We start from the raw sequence: 24,570 nt of genomic DNA, 5'->3' as shown, positions 1-24,570 counted from the left end.
GCTTTTGTGTGTGTACTGCATACGTTTTGATGGTGTAGGAATGGATGTGGTAAGTAGGATAGTGGCTGTAGAGTGATTCTCATTCTGAAACGTGCTGGGAAGCCAAAGGATGATCTAGGAACCCTGGCAGCAATTTAGGTACATTCATGTGCTGTGCCTCAGGCAAACACTGATTAATGAAATGGCACAGTACCTAAGCAGCTTCAGAATCTGCTGAGAGAGGCTGTTTATGGCAGATACATTGCGTATTTGGAAATTAATTGTCTGCAGTGACAGTGCACCAGCAAATTCCTCATGCTTATGTATTTAAGGCATAAATATATATGTAAGAAAAGCCAAAACATGTTCTTTTCTGCCCATACGGAGCAGGAGGGGCCATAAGTGAAGTGATGGCCCCTACCCCTGGTTTGCCAGCCGCTACTGTTCTAGTATATTTATCAATACTTCCAGGATACGGTGAGTCTGACCAGTTATCTCCTGAGTGTGACCAGTTATCTCCTGGTGTCCAGCAGGGATGTTTCCTATGTTTGCTGCTCAGATGTTCAGAGCACAGATAGGCTTTTTGGGCTTCCTGGCAACAGTAAGTTAGAAGAACGTTGGAAAGCTTGACTTATTGCAATTCGTTGCTTGTGTCCCTTAAAAGCAAAAGCTAAAAGGCCTAACAACTGAGGGAACTGTGATACAGGATTTATTCTGACTAACTCTGCATCTGGAAGAAGTAGTTCCTAAATTTATAGCAGTCTGAGCTTTTCCAGAGGCAGAATGAGCTGATTCAGCAATGAGCTTAATCCTCCATTTAAACTGAAGAGAGAATTTACTTCCAGTTATTGGTGAAATGATGAGAATCTGTACACTCTATACTTTTTGAAGTATCTAATTAAAAAGGGGAAAAGGCAGATAGCTTGATTTTGTTACAGTAATAACATTCTGGCTGGTCTGCAGGCCCGGCTCTGTGTGTGCCTTTCATCTGCATGCTGCGATCGATATCTGTGAGCCACGGCGGTTACTCGAGTCTCTGCAGAAATCCCCTCTCACGCCTGATATTTCTGCTTCCCGTCTTGCATCTGAATTCCTCCCAGCACCTCTAAGAACTGTGTCACAGCAGCTGCCGGTGCATCTGGGTGGTCTTTTTGCCTCTTTCCTTACACATTTAGGACTTTTCTTTTGCAGGCCAACTTCCACACAGCTTCCAACTTGTGATATTTGCGTTTAAAGGCTATTTAAAGCCTCATTAATTAGTTCTCCATTTTTCATGTTTAGCTACCACTTCCATTTTTGCTATCAGAAACCAAGTTCTACATTACATGCTGTATGTTTGCAGGACTAATTCTGCAGGCCTGTTTCATGCCATGGTAGAGTGTGACTGTTCTGTACTCCTGTAATCCACAACTTTTGCAGCCATCCTTTCAACCCTTAAAAAAATCCTCAGCACTTTTACTGGAAAAGTGGAAAGGTTGAAGCAGAGAAAGGAAAGAAAGTGCAATGAAGACATTAGGACTGGTCCTGAGAAAATCCATATTTATAAAGAGAATGTAAGATGGTCTGTTCATGTGCGTGTCACACTTTACATCTATTTGTGCAATTTTCTTCCTCTGCATGTGTATCAAGTGGTCAAGTGAGGCTGGGCTGAGATCAGTTTGTCTTTAGTCATAGAGGATACAGTTGGTGTTTGCACTACTTGACTAGAGGTGGATTGCAATTTTCCATTTTTATTTGTTTTTGTTGAGGGATTAGATTAATTCATACAATCATATATAGACTGCATACTATACATCTTGTATGTATAGTAGAAGTCAGCAAAAAGGCCCAAAACTTAAATCATAACTTTGCTCACTCTGATTTTGAGAATGACTTTGTTAGATGCTAAGTTCAGGTTCATAATTCAGGAACAAAACATTTATTCTTCCATATTAGAAAAAAATACACTTTATTTCTTCTGCTGTTGCTCTAGAATAAGGTTTTATATCACGCTCAGGTGGACTTTACCTGTTATAGTTTCTAGCAAATGGGTTAATTGCTTTCCCATGGAAAATTCACAAGGGTGGCCCGCTTGTGCATTGCTGGTACAGTTGTTCCAGGAGGTGTGCAAGAGTACATTGGCCTTGGGTTTTCTAACTGAAATCAGTATCTCTAATAAGGAGTGATGGTTCTTAACTCGAGATTTCTAATAATTCCACCATGCTGTTGTATTTATTAAAGCTAATACGTATTGCAAAATGCTACTCAGAACTGCAGTATCGTACCGAAATTTAACCTTATGTACTGCAACCTGTTTGTCTTCTGCCTTTTACGTGTGTGACTTTAAAAAGTATCTGCCCATTTGCCCCCGTTAACGGAGCTTTTCATGAAGTTAAACCAGCCTGTGGTTTTTATAGTCATAAACAGAACAACAGAACAGAACAGTGGCATTGACTGTATTAAGCTAAGTAATTTTAAAGAATAAATGCATAGGAAAACTACTTATTCAAGCCCTTCCAGAAAATAAACTACTAAAATTTATTTCCCACAGTAAGAATCTTTGAGCACCATCTTCTCAGCAGCTCAATTGCGAAGACCAGAAAGCGAATTGCAATGCTTCCACTTCTGAAAACTGAGAATGGTCTTATCACAGGAGATACATTCTATGGAATGCAAATGTTTGCCATACATCATTGGAGTTTTTCTCGTCTGTGAAATATTTCATTGAAAATAAAAAGAAGAGTCATCCAAGTCCTGCTTTTTGAAAGCATCTAGAAGGACAAAGCAGGCAGTCTGGATCATGGCCGTACACCATTGCTAGTCAATAAAAGCCAAATTGCAAAGTCTGCAGTAAAGACAAAGTTACCATACAACCAGTTCTAGTATCGGCAGTATCTAAACCATGGGAAGTTACACAAGTTTTACAACTGCTAGTTATCTAGTGTGTACATTCATATTATTGCCCCTCGTTGCATGGATTTAGAATTGCTTAATTGATTCATCGTCTCCATAAAGCAAAGCAGCTAATGAAGATTTTCTTATCTCCCGGAGCCAGGGCTTTTGAAAAAGAAGGATCCCAATTGGGTCTGTCCTGACGCTTTGCAGTTCTGCGTGGCAACCGAAGCTGCAGAGTGACAAACGGGGTATTGTAGGTGCCTACAGATTTTATTTTTCATTAGACTTGGAGGCATAATAGAGGCTGGAATGAAGCAACAAGTTGGAGCTGTTAGTGTCAAAACTGGGGGAAGGAGACAAATCAAATGTACGGCTTGGTAAAAAAACACCAAGAAGTTTTTCGATATTTTTAATCAAATGGATTTCATATCAGTGTAGTGCATAATCTGAGAATTAGTTCTCCCTTTCTACATCTACTTCCTGGAAAACCCTGATAACAGATATTTTTAGAGCACTTCATTCTCGAATTAGCAGATTTTTGCGAGTTCTAAAATAACATTTATGCAATTCAGCCATGCATGAGAAAATGTTTTACAGAAACAAACAGTGAAGATGTATAATTGGAAGTGCAATATTGTGCAGTTACCTGTTGTAGGAGGGATAATGATGCCATTGTTTTGTCAAAGGTATGATTAGAAAAATCCCTTTTCCATTCTATTTTCATTTACAAATATATTTACAGGGGTGGTATATAAGTGCTCATAAATGCACAAATATGTAGTACAATTCTTGTACTTCTTAAGATAATGCTTAGAGCTGTTAAACTTTTATGAATGTTACACACACGGCACCAGGTAATACATATTTTATGAACAGTACACACATTACCAAGTAATATGCAAAATATTGCACAATTATCTTCAAGCCTTTAAATATCAAGCGGTAGAAGGCCTTGCATTGGGCTAACCTCGAATACGACAGATACTACTGTCAGAAAGTGTTGAATCATTCATAGTGTTGCGAAAGCCCGTCCACCAAACAAAACGCCCCTTTTGTGACCCCGGATCACGGAGCTGAGCGGGAACTGCAGAGACCGCAAACAAGATGGCTCTTTGGTGTCGAGTTCAGCGTCCTTTTCTTAGCACAGAATTCCCGTTCTTGGCCCTAGTGCACTGGAAACTTTATTGAATGTCATTTGAAGAAATACTACAACCCACCAGGCTTGTGTAAATGGCCTCTCTATAGATATTTAGTTACTTTAATTAGTTCTGTAATTCTATTGAATAGCTATTTGTGGAATTTGCATTGCTATTAAAGTGTATAACTTGCCCAGGTGTTCTGCAGGGCTGTGTTGCTCCTCTGCTGCCATTCTCACTCGTGTTCTGTTCTGCATATAGATACAGCGGAGATTTATCAACATTTTAATGGTTTTCATAACTCTAAAGGAGAACAGCAGCTGGTTTGTTTTAGTTGGAGAGCAAGAAGAGACCCCAGACAAGGCTATGGAGCACATTCCTTCTCGTGGTCTGTTGTGCTGTAAGGGCAGAAACAAACCAAAGTTCTTTTGACATCTCAGCCCTTCCTTCCCCACATTTTCTAGAGCGGGGAAGGGGAGAGTCTGGCTTCCACCAACGGGGTTTGGTGTGTTCTGACCTGCTGGCATCACCCCAGATACACAGAGAACTCTCACTGGCTTTACTATTCTTCATTCCCTCTGTCCTGATCTGGAGTGTTATAAAGCATGGCATGAAAAAATCTCTTATTTTTAGCAGCTACTGTAGCGAGCATCTAAATCACACACACAGAATCCCAGAGTGTCAGGGGCTGGAAGGGCCCTGGCAAGCTCATCCAGTGCAATCCCCCCATGGAGCAGGAACACCCAGATGAGGTTACACAGGAAGGTGTCCAGGCGGGTTGGAATGTCTGCACAGAAGGAGACTCCACAACCCCCCTGGGCAGCCTGGGCCAGGCTCTGCCACCCTCACCCCCAACAAGTTTCTTCTCAAATTTAAGTGGAACCTCCTGTGTTCCAGTTTGCACCCATTGCCCCTTGTCCTGTCACTGGTTGTCACCCAGAAGAGCCTGGCTCCATCCTCCTGACACTCCCCCTTTATATATCTGTAAACACGAATGAGGGCACCCCTCAGTCTCCTCTTCTCCAAGCTAAAGAGACCCATGACTTTCTCAGGAGCACCAGGGTCGGTGGTTGACCCTGGGACTCCTCTTGGATGGCCGGAGTCACCCAGACAGAGACCTGGGAGCAGATGCAGCAAACGCTCCGAGTACCTGGTGCTGGATTTTCACAGAGACACCGAGGCCTTGGAAGCCCGGGGAAGCATTATCAAAACATGATTTAGCTTCAGTTTAAAAAAGGCATGCATTGAGAGCCTTAATTTAGTTCATATTAATTTTCTTTTTGACTCAATATCCTTTCAAGGCCGCGAACCGTATCCTGAGGATCAGAAGTGCTCTCCAGCTAGCTAGGATGATAGAGCGTTCGGTGTTGCCGAGATAATAAATTGGAAATAAGTAATAATAAAAAACATGAGAACATCACGGTGCTTTGAAAACAAGCAATATTTCATCTTTATTACGTATATAAACATCCATCTTACTTGATGTCATGCCTTAAATATTTCTTAATCGGTTGGCCAGGTGAAGTTTATCTAGGTGATGTAGAGAAGCTACTAAACGTTTTTGGAATTGTTAGCAGTTATCCCGGGGAATGGTCGCAGAATGTGAGCTTGGGATGCAAACCACCAGGAAATGTCACGCCGACTTTTAGGAAGAGGCAAAAGAAATCTGGAAATTAAATGTCAGTCAGCGTACCTCTCATTTCTGGAAAAACACTGCAATAAGCAAGCAAGGAAACTAGTTCTCATCTCCTAAACAAAAAAGAAGGTCATTTAACAACCTGCGTATATACATATATATATATATATATATATATATATATATATGTGTGTTAGAAATGGATTGTATTGAACCCTTCTGCGATTTGGTATCAGGCTCTGGAGATATAAGTGGAGCAGCAGATGTCGCGCATCTTAATTTCGGCAAAGCTTTTGATGCTGCCTTGTAAGTTGTAGGGAAGCCTGGTTACTAGAGCCAAGTTACTAGAAAAGGGATGGAAAACTTGAGAAATCGTACTTTGAGTTATCAGCAGTTCACTGCTAAAGAGAAATCATTTGTGAGATCTGCAAGATTCCCATGTTAGTGCTGGAAAAAGCCAAATTTTAAGCAAAACCATTAGCAATCTTACGACAGCCCAAACTGCTGACAAAAAATGTAAAAAAAGCTGGTTTAAAATGTCAGTCTTTTCTAGTATAAAAACCAGATACATTAAGCCGTAGTGCTCTCCATTTGGGTAAGGATGCAATGTGCAGAATGTAATAAATCCATTGCCAATATTTACTGTACTAAAGCCTCAGTACATACTAGAAACATCTAATAGTTTTTTGTCTCTGTCTTTATACCACACTGAAAACTATGTCTGGCCCCTGTTATACTACATTGCATACTAAAATCTGTCTTCTTTACGTGGTTACTGGCTGTATGGTTTATAGAAAAGTAGTTTAGTAGAAACTGCTATGTTTGATGCTATGTTGACACTTGGTGAATCATGCTTCCTGGTGTTTCTTATTGCAGAAATAGATCTTTTGCTCGTTACTACTGAAGATTGTTTGCATGTATCTGGAGTTTTTAGACTTCTCAGAGACCTACTACAACCGGCGTAATGGGAGGTAGCTATTTATCGGTAATTCTATAGATGATAACACAGCACATAGCTGCAGCTGATCACACAAACGTTATGTTTGGTTTCCTTGAGGTCAAGATGGTAGATTATTGTTTCAAAAAGGACGGAAAATGGAGGTGAACATACACAATTTCCAAAGCTTTGAGACTTACATTTGCAGAAGGCGCACAGAATGCTGCCCTTCTATTTCAACTACACAACCTGAGGACAAAAATTATGTGTAATTCCTGCCTAATACATTAAAAACACCTGTATTTTAAGGACATTAAGGGTTCCAAGTAAGCATATAATCATTAAATATTCACAATGTGGGTTTAACGCGAATACGACAAAGAATAATGCCATAATTATAGCTCCTGTAATAATTATGTTTCATTGTGGCTTCCTTGCTCTTTTTATCCCACAGTTGGTGTAAGCTTTTAAGCAGATGCCTTGATTTTGCCCTTTGCAGCTTATGGGCCGATCACTGCTGTGTCGATTCTGCAGCCGTTGTCAGCTATTCAGCAATCCCATTTTTCTTTTACCGTTTTGGCAGAGACCAAATACAAAGTTTTTACCCTTCTGCTTCCCTGCTACTTATTCGCCAGTTGGAAGCAAAGCTTAAAGCTTAAATAGGAGAGCAGGCACATCACCAACCGTCCGGTGTTTTTCTTCTTCTAGAGTTCCTGAAACAACTGACCATTTAAAGAACTAAATGCAGTCAACGTGAGGACACAAATAAAAAGACTAAATAAAATCATTTGAATAATAATTAGATGCTGTAACTCCAACCTCCAAGCGCAAACTTGTGTTGTAAATATAGAGAATACTACAGGTTTCTTATTATAGGTATAGATTATATAGAGATATATTCTATAGATAGAGATATCTTTCTATGTATCTATTCTAAAGAACAGAGAGGTATATTTTATATACATAGACTATATATCCGGGGAGCAGAAGTTTATGTGGACCTGTATGCAGACATGAAAAAAAAAAAGTCACGTAAGCATGGATTTCAGTTCTGGATCTTTCTGTTCTGAGATGAATTTGTCATGAAAAGACAGATTATTATCCACAGGATTCAACGCAGTGCTGTGCAAAGTCTAACAGCTACCAAGAAATAACTGGGATTTGGCGTAGTGTGGACATGTTTACAAAGGTTCCTCCAAAAAGACCGAAGCTTACATAGGATTGTCCGTTCTGTGTGTCCACATCTGTCACTGGTTTGTTCCTGCAAAATCTTTTTGAGTCTGTGGGACAAAATCAGCCCCCGCTGAGCAGTGGGGGCAAATAGAAGCTCCCGCAATCTTTGTAGGAATCAGATGCTGGGTTAGAGGAAAAAGCCCCAAGGCGGTTCCTCACTGCGGGGCTCAGCTGAGCTGGGCTTGGCTGAGCTCAGCTGCCGGCAGTTATCTCAGATGAGCTGCAGGTGCTACCACTTGCTCAGGCTCCCAATCAGAGGAGGGGGAGGCAGCAAATGCTCAGAGGGCTGGGGCTGCTTGTTGGAAAGAGCCTCAAGGCCAGAGTGGAAAGTCTTTCTGGGCATTTTGTGGCTGAAGGTAGCAAGGGTAGGATTGGGGCTCTGGTGTCAGATGTTAAAGAAGGTAAGAGTTCTGGGTTTTTTTTTGTTTGTTTGTTTGTTTGTAATTTAGATGCAACTCATGAGAGCAAAGACCTCGTTAGATCTGCTACTCAAAATGGCACGTTTGTCTTCCTGGTGTCAGGTGCTGCTTTGCGGTGCAGACTGTATTTGTGCCTCTGCAGTACAGGGCACTGGAGCGGCTCTCGATTTAATGCTGCCCGCTTGGCCTCGGCACCATACCCTGTCAGGTGATTTCAGTTGAACAACAAACATGCGTACTTGTGCATTTGTTGTTACTGCAAGTAAATGTTTGCAGAAAATAATTCGGAAATATTAGGCATGTAGAATTACAATTGTGTTTCAGGAATTGTTTTATGTGCGTTTTTCTTAAAGTCCATTCTTGGTTGAAAGCAGTCCCAAGGTCCTGTTTTAAATCTGCATTAAGTGGATGAAATATGGTTTAAAGCAATAAAGCATTGAAATTCAGAGCTTTGGGGTTTGCTCATCCATCTTCGCAGGTCATCTTAACATTATCCTTTACATATTGCTGTAGGCTCCCGTAAGTGGGTTCGCTGGCAGTTTGTCTTGGGGTTGGGATGTGTGACATAGACTGAGTAGTGCGGGCGGCACATTTCCAGAGTCACCGCTGTGTCACAGGCTGGGAACACATGTAGTGGAAACGATGATGGGTGGGAGAACAAGGTTTCAGGTGGCTCAGCAGCTCCAGCAAACCTCCAGCTGCTTTTTGTGGGGCAAAAGAGAATCGCTTTTCTTAGGAAAATGTTTTATGTTAATGTCGCTCTTGCCGTAGAGATTACCAACAAATATTATTTTGATACGTTCTTGGGGCATCAGAGATTCTGCTTCTGAACAGCAATAGGAATATAAAAGAAAATGCCATTACTGAAGTGTTTGATTTTGGTGGAGAGTTTTCTTCCTTCTCTTTCTAGTGCTACTAGAGCAAGGAGTTTGTTTAAACTCATGGTCCCTCTGCTGCGTTAGGAGCGAAACTGTTGAGATGATGGTGTTGGTGCTGCTTCTGCTCTTGTGTTCTCAAATATTCCTTTTCAGTTGCCATTCTGGAGTGCAGAGCGAAGAAAGAGGGAGGAAAAGGTACGTGGTATAGTCATGACCTTTTGGATGAACTGAGAACGCTGAAATTATCTGTAGAGCAATATCATTAGGTCTTAAAACTTGATTCTGTGATTATAACAATCCCTACCTTTGTGTAGGTGCTACTCATTCATTCGAGGCACAGGGAACAGAATGTAAAGTATCTACTTCAAAAACTCAGGTTATTGAATGAGCTGAAGGAGAAACTTCAGTATTTCAGTTGACAGAGGGATCAATCAAGAAGCAGCCCCAACACATCTCCGGAGACGCGTATCTGTGTGTTTTAACGTGGCCGTGTGCCCTCGTCTGCTCATTCTCATACGCAAGTACTCAATTAGAAATGAGCCATGCCGTGACTTTCTCTTTCCCAGCGGTCTCTCCAACTTTGCAGAGAGCGTATTGAGCTCAAGTGCAGACCGGTGTGCATTGAGGAACCGGGAGCCTGTTTGCCTGTGTAATTGTTTTAGCTTGAAGAGAGGTTACAGTCCCTGGGTATGTGTTTGGCTTCTGTTCTGGGTTGTATATTAAGCACTTGCACAGTGTGCTTTTGCTGCCTCAAAACAAGGCTACTATGTGAACTTATTTCTGTCCTTTGTGTAAAGATTCTTATCAACAAATGAGAATTTCTCTCATTAAGTACTACAAACCTGCAAGAAACTGTTTTTCTGTTCTTTCCTATTAATTAGTTGACAAGACTTGTTGCAGACGGTGATTTTTCGGATTGTTTTTCATGATTCGGGAAGGGCTGCGGTATAACAAAATACACATTTTAGCTCTTATTTTTTTGGGTAAAGAATATAGGGGGGAAAACAAGAAGTCTACCCCACCGTCCCATGTGACTGCCTTGTTTTCAAGATTTCATTCTGCAGTTTGTGCATCGCTATCGTTGGCCTCATCTCTCTGGTTCTCATATGACCCTTTTTGTCATTCTTCTGTACCTTATTTTCATTTTAGGTGGTAAGAGGTTAATTTTCACATTTCCTTAAGCGAAATAGCCTGCAGGCTCTATTTGAGCATTGTTTCTGTTTTCCATCTTCTGAGTTCACTAACGACAGGATTAAGAACTTGGAAGTTAAAAATGTAGGCGTCTGTCTAATTAAAGGGATTGGCTGACGGGGTTGTATTTTTCCTTCTCATTAGCATTCTGTTCATTCTGCTTTCTTTCCCTATCTCCCTGTTCCCTACACACTCAGCTTGTAATAAAAGTTGGTTCTTGAATGTAAAGAAGTGTGCTAATGCATCTGGGGAAAAACATGTACAGGAAGGAATTGAATTTGTTTCTATCTAACCTAGGTAAGATATAATGGAACGCTTCATTGTTTATCTTTACAGTAGTAATCAAAGCGTCTTTTCAACACTCATAAGGATTATTTAAGAAGAAAATTAAGTAAAAGTATTTATTTGCTTGTTTTCAGCAGAAAAACAATCTCCTATTTTAAGTTTATACCACTGCAGCCAAGCGATAAGGGCGTTTTAATGTTTTCCTGCATCTATCTTTCCATTTTTAATGTGTTGCAGGATTAGGAGGTGGCTGATGCTGCCGTTGCGTAAATGCGAGCAAGTGGAGATTCTCATTACAGGGCAGAGTGGATCAAAAGAGTCATAACTGAGGGTGATGGAACTGTCGTGTCTGCTGCCCATTAGCTCGGCAGCAGCACCTCTCATCCCGATGAGGTGAATCGCAGGGAGCCGCGTTTTGCTGCGTTGCAGGAGCAAATCCCTAAAACCTCTGCAGCAGAAATGTCTGCAAGCGAGGAGATAAATATGTGAAAACAGATTGCAGCAGAGACTTAGAGGGTGTCAGAGGTTTTCTGTTCTGGCCTAGCTATTATGCAGAATTACTTGCATTGGCAAGATGTTGAGCATTCTGTTCACAACCCCAGAAATGTAAGCGAGCCTGGTAGCACGTGTGCATGTTTTCCAGAATTTGTGAATTCTTTGGCCGTGTAACTCACAGCTGAGTGTTTCTTCAGCACGGAAAATCAAAATGCTCTGCAAAGCATATTGTAGCCATAAAATCAAAGAAACCAAACTGCATCTCCTGACACTTCAGGGTTTCATTTGCCTGCTCAATAGGCTTAGTGTTTATGGGTCACCCAGCAAATGGTACCAAGGCAGCCTCTCACGTACAGACTCTCTATTGCTCTTCATTAGAGGGAACGTGTGGTGCTTATAGCTTCAGTATCAGAAAAAAGGGAGTTGAAGTTTTTTGCCTTCCACGTTACTTCTGGAAGTGTCTGTGAAGTAGAAGTTGCTGTTGTTCTACCACAGGACTGGCAAGATCTACTACATAAGCTTTGGCTTACTGACCTCCTCAAGCTTTACAGCCGGAAGGCCTGAATATATGTCGCTGCTCCACCACAAGGAAATTTGTGTCATTAGAAGTCAAATAAGCAGTAAGTCATACAAACACGCCCGTGTATTGATCTCAAGTAATTTAAAAATAAATGTAGTTAATAGGTTACCTGTCTTCCTGGTTTTGGCAACACCACCCAAGTTGAAAGCAAGAAAATCTATATGGTCTGTTGCTCTTTTAATCATGCAGTATTTATATTTGAGTTGGCCACTGAAGTGTTCTTTATGGGTTTTGGAGTCAAGGGTTACAAGCAGGTTTCAGATACAACGTACAAATGATTCCCAAAAGGGAGCTGTACTTCTGAATGTCGGAAGACTATCTTCCAGGACACCTTATTTTAAAAGATGCCAATGTTCACGTGGAGATTTCATAGATTTTAATATATGTAGTATTATTTTGTCTGGGAAAGGGATGATCAAATGGTCAGGCTTAGATATAATTGTATTTATCTCCTCAATCTCTTACATAAACCCTCTCATAACTTCACTTTCCACCTTGCTACGCAACAGCTTTGTGTACATTTGCCTCATTTATTGGAAATAGGTATTTTGTCTTTTCTTTCTGAAAAAATTTCAGCTTGTATTATTTTTGACTAGTAATGTATCACACAGACATAACCTAAGAGATAAAATGCTATTGATGGAGTAATATTTTCCAGTTGTTTACAGCCTTCTGTTTCACGCATTATTGGCAAGAATTCATGTTTGTTTAGAAACCATAACACAAGATGCTGCTCTAATGTTATGCAGTTTTCTTTTTATTCCAAAGCTTCCAGTGTTTGGCTTTATATGTATATCCAACACGTGGTTGAATGTACCCAACCTTGCTTTGCTTCTATATCACTGCCTGGCCTATTTATGATAGAAATAGGGAGGAAATAGGGGGGTCATTGTTTCTTTTTAAGCTTCTGCTGAAGTTCTGCTTTTTTCTTTAAGCTGGTGTTTTCTGTATGTTTTATTGTCACTAACTTGAAGTGCTTTGAAATGTTTGCATTAATGGCATTTTAAAGAAGTCTGTGATTGACTGACATGAAATTTCTTGTGCTGTATTATTTTCAATAACAACCGGGATTTCCTGGACTCTATGGTAGATGTGTTTGTTACTAAATGCATCTACACTCAGTATGAGAAGCTTTTGCTGAAAGAAGCAGTACAATAGCATGAGTTACTAGAAGACTGGTGGTTGGGAAACTGTGCTCACCTGCCCAGTGTGTGTAATTCAAGAGACTTTAAAGCAGCTGAAAATCAGCAAGTTGCTTTGTCTGAAGTCATAACAAAATGCCTGGTAGTCAAACTGAAATGCAAGGAGGGGGGAAGTAAAGAGTATTAAGATTTAGCACTGTATAATCCTCTACATCTTTTGAGTGCTAGAGGTGTTAACTATTTCAGCATAAAAAGATATACATGTATTATCCTTTTTCTCTTTCAGCAAAACATGTAGACCAAAAAGCTAAATAACTCACCCAAGGCTACATATCACTGGTGAAACCTGGATATACTTGGCCCCTGGGCCTGTGCTCGATCAGTGCTGCGTAGCAATAGCGTGTCTTAATGGTGTGCAAGTAGAAATAACTACACAAAATTCCTATTTTGATGTAGACAGCAAACTTTAGATACTGTATATTAACACTGTGCAATGAATTTGCAGCAGTAACCCAAATGCTGGTCTCAGCAAACTGCAGTACTGTACGTAGACAGCGTTAGCTGCTGGATTGATCTGGGCCACTAAATCTTTAATTATCTTTCATAGTAAAACTCATCTAAATAAACTGCTCTACTGCTACCCAGTACCACTGCTTGTTCTCAGCAGGTTGATGCTTGAGACACTTACCATATCCATGCTCTTTGCTTCAAGATTTGGTACTACTAAAAGGAGGAGTAATGCATCTAAAAACCAATGGACTGCTGGACTTTTAGTTCTGAAGTGTAACACTCCCTACCACTTCTCAAAACAAGTGTGTAATAGGTTATGGCTGCACAAATTCGCCTGACCCTTGAAACGCTCCCATGTATTTCAACAGACTTGTCCTTTGGGTGACCCAAAGGGGTTGAGCGGCTGGTTCGGTGCTGTTCTTCTCGCCTGGAGGGCTGGTGTGGCGGGTCTGGAGGTGCTGTTTGAGAGGTGGATTTGTGTTCTTCTGGCACTAGGAGGAAAACATTGTCCTTGGCTCATGTGATAATCAACAGTCGTTGAAGGTGGCGTCCTCTGGATGTCTTTCACGATGCGCGCGGCTGTTTCATCTTCCCTATCACGCAGTTGCCTTTAGATTGCACAATTTTAGCCCGGTGATTTCTGTCTGTGGTCCGTGTGTCAGTTATACATAGACTCACGTGTGTGTATTTAGCTGCCAAAGAAGGATTTGTTTCAACAGAGCTGCCCAAATGTATTAGAGCTTTGCACTGACCCATCTGAGATTTGAAATTGTATTTCCAAACTGTGCGTTTACTGCAGTTGCTGTGATACAGACTTTTTTCTCTAGTCTCTGGGACTAGGTACATTTATAGAGCAACAGGTGTGCCAAATCCTATTCTCAGCTACCCCCATGTGAAAATGGAGATGTTTTTTAAGAAATATGTGTGGAATCAGAAAGAAAATGGCAGAGATGGTGCCGAGGTAGATTACGGAACGTGAGTAAACAGAGGTTGGGAGCATCTATAACAAGTAGACACAGTTGTGGTGAGTCTAAATGTATCTGTTAAATATGCTGTGAAGAGGTTGAAGCTTTCTTTGTTGTATAATCAATTATTTTCCGAGTGCGTTGCCCTGTGACAGGGCCATGCTGCTGCTAATTTGTTTTATAGTTAGTGCAGTTCGCAGTCGTGCTTTACATTCACTTTTATTCTGTGGTATGTATTTCAGTGAGATAATGGGATGAAGATCCGATATTCAACAGGAAGCTCTTTAATACTTGCCTCCAAACCACTGTAGCACATACTGTTATGCTGACATGTTTTATCAGAAGTGAAGATATCATTTAATAACTGAAGTTTTCCTTTTGCAGTGATGGAAAGCGGGGGGGAAAAGCCATGTTTAAAAAACCCACAACACCTTGATTAATCAATTCAGGAGAAATATCATAAAGTGGAGTAATATTCCTGTCTGCCTATAGCTGAAAATGGAACTATAAAATCCCAAATGATTACAAATCGCGCTTGCTGTCAGTGAAGTCAGCCAGCTGTGTAGATCAACAATATAAGATACTTTTTTACTGCAATGTTTTGTTTAAATAACCCATTTATATTAAAATATTTCCACTATTGTTGTTCCCAGTGGTTGCTAGCAATGTCCATAGCAACAGATAATGATGTTGCAAGTGGGGTTCAATGTGTTGATTGTATGATAAACTGGAGAGAGAAGAAAATAGATGCTCTGTTTACAAATATCCGCAATGTGGTAACAGTTTTATAAGAGGAGGAGACTGGAGAAACTGGACTTATTGTATTCCAAGTCCATGGTTTCTGTTGTTCACCGAGATATATAGATATATATATATATATATATATATTGTCTTGAAAGTCTGGATTTTTCTTCCAGTTTGAGAAGCAGCACATCCAGGCACCCAAGAGCTGGGATTTAAGCACACGTAGGTGGTTATATCTATACACTGAGTCTTGTTGACTAAAATGTAGTAATAAATAACAAAAGCAAAGGAGTAGAGTTGTGTGAAGATAATTAAGTTGCATTAAGTAAGAATTGAAGCTTCTGACAACCTGGTGGGAGGAAAAGAACATTTTCATGTAAGTAGTGCGCTTCTGGATTTTAGTCCTTAGTTTGTTGCTGTGATTGCGTCTGGATTGGCAGCGTTGTCCCTCACTGCAAACATCCGCCTCATCAGTTGTGTCGTGATTGTCTTGGGTTTTGGTTTGTGGATTTTAAAATAAAGCTCTAGACCAGTAATTGCTCAATATGAGCATGATTTTATTTATATACATTTATTTATTTATTATATATATATAAAAATAAAATCATGCTCATATATATATATTTTGGATAATTCACCGAGCATCCTTTCTGGGAGCCTCTGTCCCAAAAGAATAAAAGTAAGTTTTTCCAAAGGCGAACTGCTAAGATATTTATATATATATATATATGTGTGTGTGTGTATATAATGTATATGTATGTATGTATATATATATAACAAAACTCAGTATTTGATGATTCTGCTTAAATGTGAGAAACTGTTTTGTAACAGTCCTGTACATCTATGAAGATACTTGTGACAACTGTCTTTTTCAGTGTTCTCCTGCTTGTCGTGTTTTTAGAAGACTTATTGGGGTTGAATGGTTGTGGGGAGGAGGGAGTGGATTGATTCTACTTGACTAACCCACATGGTTAAACCTGGTAGCCAAAAGTGAGCAGAGGCCACACTGGGGGTGAAACAGGGTTAGTTCTTAAATTTTCCATTGATATTACAGCTTGCACAGCCTCTTGTGAGGTTTGTCTGTTTTGCAGTCAGTTATTCCTTCTCAAATACGATACTTTGAGTATATTCATTGAACTGCAAACCTCAGTCTTGTGGTGAGGCTTGAACGGGTCTTCTGCATTTGGAATTCTAATTCTGTCTTCCAGAGTCTTTGAGACTTTATCTGCAGGTTTAGTAAGTGAAATCTATATTCAAATGCCAATGAAAATATTAAAAACTGCCAGACCAAAGATAGACCCTGCAGGTTTCTACCTGATAGAACTTTCTAGTCAGGTAGTCGATCACTGATGATTTGTCAAGTAGAATTTTTCCATCTGCTTGTTTTCCAGCCTTACACTCGCTTTACACACAACGAGTGTTTGTATAATGTGTTTATTAAGAAACATGGAGAATAATGTCTATAGCCTTGCTACACCAAGACCTTGCAGGCTCTAAAACTAGCGCTAGAGACCAGGGAAGCCAAGCTTAAAACATGAAAATTCTGCTTATTCTCTCATTTCCTCCTGGAAATATATCTGCTAAACCTGTCAATAGCCAGTCTGCCTTCATTTCATTATCATAATGGCAGTCAGGGTGGTCTTGGTTATTCTTGTGTAACCTCGGGACACGTTCATGACTAGAAATCCCCGTCACTTTGGAGAAGCCCATGTTGTGCCATGGTATGCCTAGAGAAGCGACAGTATGAGCTACCGTTGCTTGTCAAATCAGTGCTTTCATTTGTGTAGTTACACTTCATATTCAGCAGCAGTGTAAGTATAAAATCTTTCTTAATAGATAGTTGATTTGCAGTAACAATATTACCTGGAACCTGAATAATAGCTTGTGAAATTGGCATCCAGTCACATCTCTTAGTGCCTTGTTGCTATGGACATGTAGCACATACATTAATATTTTACTCTGCGATTGAATCCTGAAAAGCACGGACTGTTTATGGAAGACATGTGTTTAAATGATTTTGATTAATGATTCCTTATCAGAACTTGAAGACACATGGGTGGTGAAATGCTCGGTCTGTTAAGCCATGCGTGTCCTGCTCCGAGTCCGGATTCCATTGAACAGCTGTGGTTTAACTGCACTGTCTCCATACGCTTTTCCAAAGGGGGAAATCCAGGCGGGGGGGAGTCTTCAGTAATTATGTTGTTATTATGCCATAATCTCTCCCTTTTCTATTAGCATCACTGCTACTGTGTGGTGTCTGGCTCGTGCAGAAAGATCGGCGCTCGCTCTGTAATGTGGACAAAAGTTATTAAAAGGGGAACAGAAGCTTTCTAGCAAAAAATACCTTGTAAAGAGGGATTGATATTTGTATTAGCTGGAGATAATGTTGGCAAAGAGGCTTTATGAAGGCCTTCGTACTCAAATATTGCACGCGGGTTCGTGAGCAGATGGAAGGCTTCTGAGGGAAAGCGTAATCAGGTTACTCTGTGATTTTCATTTTATGATGTTTTTAGAACCTGGTATTATCTATTTATTGTGTAATCTGTTAGACTAATAACCTAACAAATATCTAACTTCTGGAAATTATCTATTTGTACAGTAGATTTTGATATTTTCCATTACTAATATTTTTTGTGTGAAATCCACCTATTTAAGATACTACAAAATTCATTTGCAGCATTTTAATAAATGATGCAATTTTCAGAGCAGGAAAAAATATTTAAGTGCAAACCTATAGTCTTAAGTGCCTTAATAATGGTATCTCCTTTGGAAAATTCTCTTTGCTTCTGAAGACCTGATGCACGTTCCACTGATGTTAACAGAATAATTTTTATAAGCTTTAGATCAAACGTAAAGATTATTTGCGGCAGATTTTTTTTAGAGTATTTGGACAATTCAGACGGCTGCAATTAAAAATCCCAGAGTGTATCTAAGTGCTCAATTATGACAGCAATAAATGGAAAGCATGAAAACCTCACTAGGTGCCCACTTCCATGTTCAGATACTTAGAAGAACTGGGTATACAGAATGACTTGTCTCCATCATTGCTGCCTTTTCCCACCCTGTCAGACCTGATCTTTGGTCAGGCAATGTGTTACAAACAGAGCTTGTCGTTTCTAAGGTATAAGGTGCCTTCGCTTTCACATCAATCTGTTCTCGTCTCTGGCTGCTTTTGTGGTAACGGTATCACCGACATGCTTGTAGGACATCATAATACTGAATATTTACTATTATAAGCACCTACCACCCACAGATGTGTATGTTGCAGTTTGTATATTGGCTGCTGTTCCCTATGGCCTTTTACTGAGCTCCAGAGAAACCTGAAAAATTCTTCTATTAAAACATATGACTTAAAACTCTCCTTTCCCTACGCTGACAGATTCCCAAAGCATCAGTCTGCTTAGTTTACTTGCCGGTTGCTCCTGTCTTGAAAAAGTTAGATTAAGTTCAATATTGCTTTAAAAAAAAGTAAATTTTAAAAGCAATATTGCTTTTAAAAAGCAATAAAAAAAGCGCGACATTTATGTTTTTCATGAATTCTGCGCTGGGCATGAGTTGCTGACAGGTCCACTCCATCTGCTGCGCTCGTCTTCCTCAAACATGCTGGGAAATGGAGCAGCCGGGAATCAGATTTTCCTTGGAACATTTGAGCGGTGCTGTCATAATTTACAACTCCTATCAGACAATGAAAACAAACAATAAACCAAGGGAAAGGCATTAAGCCAGTTTGAGGGCACTCTCTGCAGCTGTTGCGTAAAACGCGGCTGCGACCCCGGGAAGGGCTGGGGCAGGAATCTTCAGATGGTTCAGAAACGTTGGAATTAATGAGTCCTTAAAACACAACTAATTGATTTCCCTGATGCGCAAGGCTCATAGTGGATCTAAATAAAGCCCTGGAGTCTGCAGCCTGGGAAGGTTTGTGTTGTGCTCTCTACCTGCCTTCAATTAGTGAAACTGAAACATTCCATTTTCCACAGAACTATTAAGATATCAATAACTCATTTGGGGGGGTTTAATTTAGCATTAATTTGGCTGTATAATTGATGACCCCAAAGATCTGTCTTCAGTAGTTTCTTTGTCTTTTAATTATTTTTTTCGATACGAATTAATATCGAGCTTATGCACTATTTTGAACACGTAATTTGCAACATTTGGGCCTTCCACGCTGATCTTTATCAGATCAAATATACTGATGTTCATTTAATCTTTAAAATTGATTACATTTCACAGATGTTCTATTTTTCTCACATCCCAATGAATATTTGTGTATTATAGTTTTGTTTTTTTTTTTTTTTTTAAGATCTTCATTTTGAACAATTTCTTGATAAATACATCTTAATTTCCATTGCTCTTGTTTCCTATATAATGAGCAAAATGGTTTAATTGTCAGGGTTTCCAGTCAGTTTAATGCAGATAGCAGCCGTGTGAATCTCACCAGTGTTCCGGCATCACCTTTACAACTGGGGTGCATGGGCACCTGACAGCCAAGCAGTCTGAAATGCATTTCACTATTTTCAAAGAATCCTTTAATGCTGCTTTCTTTAGAATTAAAGTAGGAGTGAATGTAGATGTCGTTGTCTCGTAATATTCAATTATTAGCTCTTCATTGGAATTTTATCTTTATTTGCTTTATCAAATGTCGTATTAATTGCATTTTATATCCCCACTCTGTAAATGTACCACAGTTTCTTTGGTTCGTTTTTGAAGTCAATTAAGCTCGTACAGGTTCATTGAATAAAGAAAAGTCATAGTGTGATTTTTTTTTTTTTCTAACAGTTTTTATAATAAAAACTGCCAATAAAGAGAATGTAAACAGGATCTTTAGCTGATGCGCAGTCAGAGCTGAAAATGTAGCCTTATCTATTTTTCAGGAGATATTTATTTATTGGTATTTACTGGTAACTATTAGAAGTTTAGTGGTTTTTGTATCCACATTACAAATGAAGCACACAAAACCTCCTAACGCTGCTGTGCTCTCCCTGTCATTTGCTAAGCCCCCTCCTACGTGTAAAAATGAGTATGTTACAGTAGGAATGTGTGATTTCCTCTGTTGCTTTAAATGCTTTTTCAAAAGCAAAATAAGTAGTGAATTATTAATGTTAACCACCCCATGCCAAAACAGGAGGAAAAAATGCAGGAGTGTTCATTATTGATCAGTGTACGACCGCTCTCACTTAGCACTAACTCTTTTGGAGGCCTATTGAAGTATGAACTTGTTTCATCCGGTATAATAATTTTATATGTTGTTTCAACCTCTTGCTCAAGGATATGACTAATAGCACAGCTGAACTCAGTGGGGCTTCTCATCAAGTAATAAAAGTGAAGGTAGGAGTTTCTTGCTCCACGTCTTGAGTTCAGATGCCTGTCCCAGTCTGCATTAGCGGCAGCTCTTTGCTCCACAGGCATTCTCTGGAACTCTGTGTTCTTTTATTCTTATCTATTTTTTGAGCTTCACATGTCCTGTTCAGTTAAGCCCTTAAATTTTTAGGTTAAACCTCTATCTTGTATAGTCAAAAAAAGACCATCTAATGCATGTAAAATGCAAAGTAACCACCCCTACTGCGGTGCAGATGGGTAGTGCTGCCTACAGGGGAGTTTATAGAGACATTGGATTGAGAGGAACCCTCAGGAGGATGACTTGGGGTATTGGTTGATGAGAAGCTCAATGTGACCCAACAATGTGTGTTTGCAGCCCAGAAAGCTGCCCGTGTCCTGGGCCGCACCCAAAGCAGCATGAGCAGCAGGTCAAGGGAGGGGATTCTCCCCCTCTGCTCCACTCTGGTGAGACCCCACCTGCAGTGCTGCGTCCAGCTCGGGGGCCCCAACACAAGAGGGACGTGGACCTGTTGGACCAAATTTGGCGAGGCCACAAAGATGATCCGAGTGCTGGAGCACCTCTGCTGTGAGGACAGGCTGAGAGTTGCCATTGTTCAGCCTGGAGAAGAGGAGGCACCAGGGAGACACAGGCTGCCCAGAGCAGCTGTGGGTGCCCCATCCCTGGAAGGGTTCAAGGTCAGGTTGGACGGGGCTTGGAACAACCTGGTCTGCTGGAAAATGTCCCTGCCCATGGCAGGGGGGTGGAACGAGATGATTTTTAAGGGCCTTTCCAACCCAAACTACTCTATGATTGATTCTAAGATTTGTTATGTAGCAGACCTAAGCAAGAACAGACTTGTGTTGTACAATGACATTTATTGACTCCTTCACGCCTACACCAGTGTAACTACAGGCTTGTGCTTTCCTACCTGCTTTAGATTAAACAAAAACTCTTCCCTCCCTATCTACACACGGATCATTTGTACGTATCCATTAGGCTCTAACTTGCCTATGTTCTTGTCTGTGATGTTGCGATAATTAGTGATGCTATATAACAGAAAGTTTACCTTCTGAGGTTCTGCTGCCTTTGATTTTTACTTTTCATTTTTTCCCTCTAAACTAAGTGGTGTTATTTGCTGAATGTCAGACTTTAATAGGCTAACTTTCACTTGTGGAGAAATGTTTCAATAAAACTGACTTTGCAGAATTCTGATGTTTGCCAGGACTGTTGTCAACCCATAACAATGCAGCTTGCAGGCTCTCAGCCTTTGTTGTCATCTGCCATTTCTTGTGTAACTTCTTATTGCCATTTAAACTATTCTAGTTTCATATGTTGTAGCTTTCTGCATTTCACCAGAAACATCTCACATGATCTAAACAGAGGAAAGACCTTGAGGGATCAAAGGTCTTAATTGTTACTTACGGATGGGTTTGAAATTGGGTGGGTTTGGTTCCGCAGCATCTTGGTTTAGATGAGCAATGAATATCATATCAGCCTGTCAAGTCTGAAGCGTTGTACAGTTTTTGCCTACTGGATACCACTCTTCTGGTTTCAATACGATCTCTCTCTTTCCTAAATAGAGCCATCACACTGGAGAATCAACTGGTGATCCTTGCGACATCAGCAACCGATGCAGGAAGCTACTATGTCCAGGCGGTCAATGAAAAGAATGGGGAGAACAAGACGAGCCCATTTATTCATCTCAGTGTAGCAAGTGAGTATCCAAATTCCAGGAAACATGCTGTCATACTGGGGTTGTAGACATATTCACAGAAGTGTATCTGAAGAAAAAGAGCCTTGCTTACAAAGGATTGGAACTTTAAAGGGGTTCAACTTTGCCTGGTTGGTTTGGGGCACGTTGAGCTCCTTGTGCTCTCCTGGGGACCTGAGAGAGTATATGCCCTCGACAAATCACCCTCAAAGCCTTTCGTCTGATGGTTTATTTTGTGCAAGGCAGGTACATGATGATAACCCTCGCTGCTTGTTGTGAAGTTGTGATCATAATTTCTTTTTAATGCAGGGGTTTATAATGCATTGTTTTCCATTGTGCGTAAGTAAACAAGTCACTCTTCTGAGGGAAATTTTATTAATGAGTCTGTTCCCAGTCTATGGTGTTATTTTTACCTGGAGTTATCACAGAGTCCCAGGGAACATGCATTTCGTTGTTATTACTTATTATTTTACATGCCGCAAATTGCATCAACACCTACAGTTACAGAGGCATTCCATAGGGGCTTTTACAGCCAAGGGGAGGGAAGAGCAGTGGAGCAATGGGGTCAGCAAGATGACTGCACACTACATATACTAATGCACACAATGAGCAAAAATAGGCTTGTTTAAACTAATGTAAAACATTTAGTAAACATGTTTATACGAAAAATTAATATTCTGAACATGTAGAATGGTTCGACTCATTTTCTGAGGACAGCTGATAAAGGCATGTTTAATGTATCAGCGAGGTAAGGGAGGGTGTTAGTCCGAGTGAATGTGGAGGTTTCTGGGTTTTACTGTAGAGATTTTTGGGTAAATGTTTGGTGACACGGCCAGCTTGACTGACAGGCTACTCTTATGGGCTTCTAGAAGATGCAAGACTCAGCTCTAGATCAATCGATGTGATGAGATGCTCAAGATGTCTTGATCTTGGGTACCATTGGAGTTGAGATGATCCCTATGGCTCTTTTCCTTACGCTAGTAAAACTTGGGAGTTTTTGCTTCTGGGCAGAAAATCCAGCAAATCACTTTTGGAAATATGCTTATGTTTGTCCGAAGTTCATAAAAAGCAATATGTTTCTGTGAAACATTTAATTTCTAAGGAAATATACTTTTCCTGCTAAAATTCCTAATGAGATGTCATGGAAGCCCCATGAGTTGGATCAGGGGTTGCTGAGGGCAGTAGAAGAGAAAAACGTGTGTTTTCTTCCCCGATATGTTTCTAAACCAAATGAACTTCTCAGGGGTTTTATGTGCATCTTTCTGAAGTGGAAATAATGTTCCAAAGCCACTTGTGAATTCTGGCTGTATTGTGGCATGTAGATTGTAAACATTATTATTTCTGACAGTATAAAGAGGTTTGCTAACACTTTACAAATTTGCTTTAAAATGAAATTACTATTGTTTGTATTATGTGACCAATAATGTAGTTCCCACTTTAATTTCATATCTTAATTAATGCTGGAAATAGTCTGTGATCATGCATGCAGAACAAGTGCTATGCAAAGCAGAAGGTAATGTGGGCATATGGAAAAGAAAACACTTCAAAATGGGTGCGGACTTGATACCATGAATGCAAAGTCTATCTGGAATGTGAAAAATAGGAAAGATTAAATGGATAAAATAAAATGAAGAATGAAGCAAGATGGAAAGCCAAAAATGGATTTACTTGTTAGAAAAAATATTAGCCCGTGAGGTTTTCAAATTGTCATTGTGATATCCAGGATTATTAATGCCATGTAGGTGCTGAAGAAAGGCACTGGCTGCAAGGCATTGCAGTGTCTGTCAAGAAAATGAGCTTAACATGGTCATTCTGAACTTTGATCTGAGGAAGAAACGTGTGTGATACATTAGATGGAAGTGAATAAACCTTTTTGGTCCAGTAACACAAAATAATCAGGCAAAAACATAGTCCTGAAGCAATATGCAGAGAATGGCTGCAGAAAGATGATGTATTATGGAAGAATCATAAAGAATTCCAGCAGGTGTTTGGGAACAGATTGTTAAAGGTACATCCAGGTATGGAAGGTATCACATTGAATTGTCACCATCTGAATTTTATTAGATGTTGAGAGTGATGACACGTGTCATTTTCCATTAGGACGTGTATAAAATTTAAAAACATTTTAATCAAAATCAAATAAACCGTGAGTAAAGTGGAATATCCAATCTCCGTGTGAGTAGATTATATATTAATTATTGAGTACAACCTTGCTGCATGACTCGGCAAGCGTATTGCTGCTTCCGTGGAGGGCAGAAGGAAAAAGAAGGATGGATAATTCCCAGGGCAGTCATCCACTGAGAACAGTGTTAGATATGCATAGCTTGTTATTCCTTGAAGGATATCGGTGTCAGGCTTGCTCCAGCCTGTAGGAAAAGCAGATTTGCAGAATCAGGTTAAGAGCTGAGAAAGCTGTAAGCTGGCCTGTTCTGGTCCGAAATACAAGGCTGACAGGAGGAGGAATGTATAGCCCTGAGGCAGGTAGAAGTTATAGGGCCTTGTGTTGCAGATTAAAGTCAAGGCCTTGAATTGTGTCTG

General features: G+C 40.1%; 1 protein-coding gene across 12 annotated transcripts in view; it reads left to right on the top strand.

Annotated features, from left to right (window-relative positions):
- Positions 1-24,570, top strand: part of SDK1 (sidekick cell adhesion molecule 1) — a 375,516-nt gene that overhangs the window by 145,702 nt on the left and 205,244 nt on the right. For all 12 annotated transcript variants that reach the window (XM_065031442.1, XM_065031436.1, XM_065031444.1 and 9 more), the window contains one exon: positions 21,902-22,035. In XM_065031442.1, the coding sequence (XP_064887514.1) occupies positions 21,902-22,035 (134 nt within the window). The remainder of the gene's footprint in view (positions 1-21,901; positions 22,036-24,570) is intronic.

Source organism: Columba livia, chromosome 15, assembly GCF_036013475.1.
Source record: "Columba livia isolate bColLiv1 breed racing homer chromosome 15, bColLiv1.pat.W.v2, whole genome shotgun sequence".
Classification (NCBI taxonomy): domain Eukaryota; kingdom Metazoa; phylum Chordata; class Aves; order Columbiformes; family Columbidae; genus Columba; species Columba livia.
The sequence above is the reverse complement of the archived record's forward strand: the minus strand, read 5'-3'. Positions and strand labels throughout refer to the sequence as shown.